The sequence below is a fragment of the Pocillopora verrucosa genome, chromosome 9 (genome assembly GCF_036669915.1).
Source record: "Pocillopora verrucosa isolate sample1 chromosome 9, ASM3666991v2, whole genome shotgun sequence".
Classification (NCBI taxonomy): Eukaryota; Metazoa; Cnidaria; class Anthozoa; order Scleractinia; family Pocilloporidae; genus Pocillopora; species Pocillopora verrucosa.
The window spans coordinates 15,865,473-15,871,485 of record NC_089320.1 but is presented as its reverse complement, the minus strand read 5'-3'; the positions used below and the strand labels follow the sequence as shown (position 1 = coordinate 15,871,485).

Below are 6,013 nucleotides of genomic sequence, written 5' to 3'. Positions count from 1 at the left end.
AGGTTAAATATGCTCGAAAATTTTAACATTATGCTTATGAGCGTCACCTCTTAAAACGGCGTTATACCGAAAATTATGCTGTAAATTTTTCATAAACCTCGATTTACAACTTCAAAATAAAAGCTCTCTTCCCAGTCTCCCCCGCCCCTTACTTACTCCTACCACCAAAAGGTAAACATTGCTAAGAAAAACAATTTACTAAATCAAATTGCTTGTTGGCAAACGATAAAAGCAGGCTAATTGTTGACATTACTCAGGCTACAGAATTTATCTCCTGTTGAACTGTAACATCAAGTGGATTTTCAAAAAAAGTTCAGTCATGCCGACATTGTGCCCGCAGCTCTGACCGTAAAATAATGCCCAAAACTATGCCTGCACTGAATTCATCTGAACCTACCGACCAGAATTAGAGACGTGAATCAAATCAGTGATTAAAAGGTACAAAGCTTCTAGACTCTCGCGCTGAGGTATGGGAACAAGCTCATTTATTACCAAAGGCGATAGCAAGGTTAACTCTTGCTGCGTTTTTGTCTCCATGTTACATTTTGGTATTTCAATGCTTTTTGGCAAGTGTGGGAGTGTGTAACTGGGCGAGAGATTAGAGAGGAGGAGAGACAAAAACCCCTAACATGATCCAGCTAAAAATACTCACTTAAAGATAAGATCTTTCGTTTCACGCTGTCAAATCCGGCTCCAATGAGAGCTGAAGTAATCAGGAATCCTCTGGCAAGCTTGTCCTGATCCAGGTGACCAGTAATCATAAGAAATCTTTGCGTAAATCCACGTTGTCATGACCCGAATTTGGATAGGTGCTATTTATGTTCATTAGTTGCGTCACGCTTCTGACCATCATGAAGAACACGCAGCCTGAGGCTTTCACGTCCGTTATTTGCAATCTTTCATTGACATTCCTGGTCCTTCAGCAGTCCTTATTTCCTTTGGTTTATGCGATTATTTTAAGTCCTCCGTATTATCAACGTCAAGTTTTGAACGAACATTGCATAGCTCCCTCGACGTTCACGGCACTGAGAAGCTGACGAGGACCGGAACGTAGTTTGCGATTTTGTAACCCTGTCGTTAATGTGCTTATTTTTACACCTCTGGATTTCTCGTTGTTAAATATTTAGCCTGGTTTCTATATGATACCGTAGATCATCCAGATTGTCTCAGTTTTCGTTACGATTGCGACAACCCAAACAAAAACAACAATATTTTCCATTTAGCTATAAAATGCAAAACCAATCCTTGAATTAAAAAATAAAAGGTGGGTGCATATATTTCATAATAAGGATGACATGGCTGTCGACTGAGGGAATATAAATTTCGCAATCTCAAGTTTTTCGCCTTATTTAGTAGAGAGACCAGCTTCTTCAAATTTGCGAAATTAAGGAATATAGGTTTACGTCTGAAGGGTAACTTCTACTCGATAATCAGGTTATTTTTTATTTCGTAACAAGTTTACTTTGGATTTCAAATCATGAAATTTAGTAATTAATTACGATTTGTTTGTACCATGACGTCAAATGCTAACTACTTTACTTCGCGTTTCCTGTAAAATCGCGATAAAACACTTTACAATCCCAGTGGGCCTTGCGTGCATAGTTTCTTTAGACGTACCTGTAAACGGCAGCTATATATGACGTAGAAAACCCCTGTCAACTTCATTTTACATTGAAAACTTGGTAAATTAGCTCATACTGCGTATGACTTAACACTTCGTCATTACCCAAAGTGATTTTCCTTTCTTCATAATGAAGCCGCACGTTGAAAGCGTCGAGATATCGAGTCCAATGGACATCACTGACGGCGAGTACGGCGAAGAGCAACAAACATGGAGTATTTCTGTAACTAATCTACCGAACGATGTTTTTGAGGATCAAGAAACAAAGGTATGTTAAAAGAGAGATATCGTAAGCTCTGTGTTTAGCTGTGGATTATTAGAGCTCGCTATCTTAGCGTTTTGTTTTAAAACTGGTCCATTTCGTCGAAATACAATGTTCTTGGGACCAAAACAACTGTGGTATTCAAGAGAATAGTTGTCATCAAGCTGACTTCTCTCTAAATTAGCTGCTTTTTCAGCCCTGTTTGGTTGGGAATCCTAAAGCATACAAAAACATATTTAGATCGCAAAAAATGATTGTAAGCTTGGTCGATTTTTTTAGTTGAGGTGGGGAATGTTTTGCATTGTCTATTAATAAGCTTATGAAAACTAGAAAGATTTCGTTTGTTAATGAACCGATTCGGGTTTCGATTGTTAAAGAGAATTACGTAAAATCCATCGTTCGAGTTCACCAGAGTTCAAAAATTTTGGAGAGTTAAGAAAAAATTGAGACTAATATTAATGATGATGAACGGACATGAGATAATTAGTGACTGTCACTTTCAAGAAAACAAATTTGATCAGAAAATTCTTCATGTTAAGTTCTGTTCCAGCAAGTCATGCTTTGCATGAGGAAAAGGGACAGGTTGGTTACTTACAAGCATAGAAATTAGGGGGGACAGAGCAGGGTGTACATCACGCCTCTCTAACTCTGAGTAACAAATGAATATAATAATCTACATGAGATTAGAGGAATTTTTTTTGGAGTTGTGACCTTGGGAAAGACCCCAAATCCTCATCATAACAGGGGTTTCCAGAACTGTCATTAAGAGTCATTATGTAGATGACTAAAACCCTCTGTGAGTCTGTCTTCTTCAACCACCTACTTTCACCTCCTTGTACCATAATTTCTGATCACAAATGGTACAAGTATTGAAATACAATCAAATAAATTTGTGTAGCAGCCATTTCCCAGTTTTAAGGGGAATTAGATGTGTGAATGGATTCCACTTTTAGAATTTGCATTAAGGTTGGTACAAACTTTTTGGAATGCTTGGGACATTTTAAGCAAATAGTTCTCAGTCTTGGCTTAGTAATCTAATAATGAAATGACTTGAGGTCCAGGTTATCCTGGCTTCCTAATATTTCTTATTTGCACCCCAGTTACTGGCAGAAAACAGCTGCTTTCAAGGCCTTTTACTTAATAGATCTATGTCATTCAAACCATTTTTCAAGGCTTAATGCGCAATGCCTTTAGAAAGTCGGCTTTGTCAATGTAGACTTGTAAAATCTGAAAAAGAAAAAGAGAATGTTATTAGAGGTAAAAACATGGAGTATTATATGATATACTTTGTGTTTAACCACACCAACAACTTTTCATCAGAGAAAATGAGCAAGTATTTAGAGTACTGTATGCAAATTTCTATGTCTTAATTAAATTTAAGCCCACAGTCATACCATCATTCAAGTCATTAAATTGGTGAATTGTCAGCAAATGTACCTGTGAAAAATTTTTTTCTAAATGTTTGCGGCTCAGATGGCTTGTTCATCTGGTGCCTTCAAGGAAACAGCAAGCCACTGTAATCTTTTTCTCTTTACATTGAAGTTATAGAAACATCCATATACCAGTATTTCTAACTCAAATACAACAACTTCTTATGTTGATTTATGCCTGAGCTTAGCTGAAAGTGGAGTTTGCCCTGTGTAAAATCTGGTATTGTTATGCATTTTTTGCTCAACAGGGTTTCTCTTTAGAAAGCAATGTCAAATTCACTTTTCTGTGTGTAAATAGTCTTTCATTACTTTTTCGTGATGTAATTATTACTCTACAAATTTGACAGGTCCTATTTAGTGCCTATTAGAATTAGCACTTGACATTTCTTCTTTGCAGGAAGTGTTTGAAAAGTTGTTCTCACCTTATGGAAGTGAAAGTGACAGAAGCTTCATCTACTTAAAGACTTTTCATAGAGCAAGGGTTACATTTGCCAATGAAGAGTACGCAAAAGAAGCTAAGAAATACCTGCATGGGCAGTATTTTCTGGGCTATGAACTCGGCATCTTCCTTGTTCAGGTGACTATTTACACATCAAAGAGTGATGGACATGCAGCCCTTCCTTACCATATTTTATGAACAATTGGAAATAAAATACTGATCCCCACAGATGATCTTTCCAGAAGATATTGCAGATGTGTGACCTCAAAGCTCCTTTGGTAGTAGTGATCAATTGGTATTTGGGAGGCATTGGTTTGAATTCAGGCTTCTTTTACAGCAGTGTCATCAACTCATTCATCTTTGAGGATCAGATCTTAATTTTTGTTCATCCACTAGGAAGAATATGGTTCATAGACTGAATCAACCTATGATTTGTTAACACCCTACAGTAGACTCTGAATACGTTTTTACTTCTCCAATTTCCTCCTTGGGATGGAGGGAGATCGATTCACAAGTATAGACCTGTGCTGATTAAATTGCAATAATCACATAAGCATTTTTGATAGAAGATGGTGTGGGAAGGATTAGTGGTATGAATGACTTCTTTCACAAGAGAATTTCATTTTCTATGGCCTTGATAACAAGAAAAGAAAGTATAACAAACTAATCCAGCATTAAAATCATTTTCTAACACACTTTTGTGAAGTTGATTCATCAGATAGTTTTGATCATTTAGATATTGTGTATTATTTTGCAGAGACAGTCCTCCCTTAACAACAACTCTAATCTTAAACCTCCACCTCAAACAAAGCAGTTCCTGATTTCCCCTCCTGCATCACCTCCAGTTGGCTGGGAACAGACTCTCGAGTCTCACCCAGTGATCAACTATGATCTGCTGGCTGCCGTAGCCACTTTAGACACTTCACAACCTTGCCAGCTACACAAGTCTGTTGAAGATGCACCCAGCATTGTGGTACACCTGTGTGATGAAGGAGATGTCCAAGATGGTATGAATGATGAAGGAAGCAAGTTCCACCCATTGAAAGCATTGCCAAGGGAAGTTGTGCAAACAAGAAGACCAGAAAGAAAATTGTAAAGAATATAAAGGAGGGGTTTATATTTTAAAATATATTAAGTATACTTATACAGCTTCTTATGCAGCTTCTTTGTTTTTATCATTGTGATCTAAGTGACCATTCTCTTTCACCTGAAACATGCAAACTAAGGTGTAGTATTAACTTTATTTCAGTTCAGAAAACATACTGACAAGTAATGCCGTATTGGTAGAGATACATCTTTTCATTTGTGAAAAGTTCTGACTTGAGCACAAGGTGAAGGTGATGAACAAGAAAATAAATTAGTTTAAAAATTTTATTACCGTATTTATAGAGACTTCAGTCAATCATGTTGATTAGTTGAAAAGAGATAACTTATTTAAAAACAGTAAGCACAAAAAGTCTTGTGGGTCATTTAACTTGCATCTTTTGCAGTTTTTTTGCAACTCCTTAATGGGTTCAGTTTACTTCTTTAAACCTCAAGCCAAAATGAGTAGCTAATTATTGTTATCAAGCAGCTGCTGATAATTATGGTTATGATAGTTATGGTAATGATCCAAGACTGTGAGTGACTTTTTTGATAAGTGGCTGCTAATTGAAAGACATCAGAAGTATTGCAGTAAGTTAAGTAATTTTTCTTGGATTCCTAGTTGTCTTTCACTGAAGAATAGTCTAGGTTGGATGGTTCAAGACGTTTTGCCATATTTTTGCATCTCAGATTTTGAGTGCTTCTGAAATTTTTCTTAAAATAAGCCTGTTATCCTTTCTGATACCTGGTAAAAATGTATACCAATGGTATATAGAATGTGATCTGTTTGTGATCATTACCGGTAATTTATTTGATTAAATTTTTTGCGATCATGCAGCTAAGCATCAAACAATAATAAATGAATCAAACAAATAGATGGACTGTTCCTTGGGAAATTGAGTTGTCAATGAATGCGCAAGGATTGATTTTTAATATTGCAGGGAAGGCTGGCATAATGATCTGCGCTCTACTAGCTGAAAGACTCTCGGGTTGATCGTGTAAAGGTGTTTCGTGACGACAGAGTTATGCGTGACTTAGGCTAAAGCCATTGCGTGATGAAGAAGGTGAACGTTACTAGACCTAAGTTGAAGCCATCGAGTGTTAGTCGGGTCCTCCTCTATCCAAGACCGATCGTATAACCAAAATGATAATACATAGCTACCCCAAGCTATCTAAAG

General features: G+C 36.9%; 1 protein-coding gene across 1 annotated transcript; it reads left to right on the top strand.

Annotated features, from left to right (window-relative positions):
• The first annotated feature begins 1,599 nt into the window (after positions 1 to 1,599).
• On the top strand, positions 1,600 to 5,710 carry LOC131779595 (calcipressin-1). The gene is made up of 3 exons (XM_059096164.2): positions 1,600 to 1,889; positions 3,711 to 3,890; positions 4,510 to 5,710. Exons 1-3 carry the CDS (start codon positions 1,752 to 1,754, stop codon positions 4,846 to 4,848), a joined length of 657 nt encoding a protein of 218 aa, XP_058952147.1. The 5' UTR covers positions 1,600 to 1,751; the 3' UTR covers positions 4,849 to 5,710.
• Positions 5,711 to 6,013: the final 303 nt, after the last annotated feature.

Bases quoted from the DNA above. Each gene is read 5' to 3' on its own strand.
- LOC131779595 (XM_059096164.2), top strand. From the start codon at position 1,752: ATGAAGCCGCACGTTGAAAGCGTCGAGATATCGAGTCCAATGGACATC. The intron at 1,890-3,710 runs GTATGTTAAAAG...TCTTCTTTGCAG, and splicing joins TTGAGGATCAAGAAACAAAG to GAAGTGTTTGAAAAGTTGTT. The intron at 3,891-4,509 runs GTGACTATTTAC...ATTATTTTGCAG, and splicing joins TCGGCATCTTCCTTGTTCAG to AGACAGTCCTCCCTTAACAA.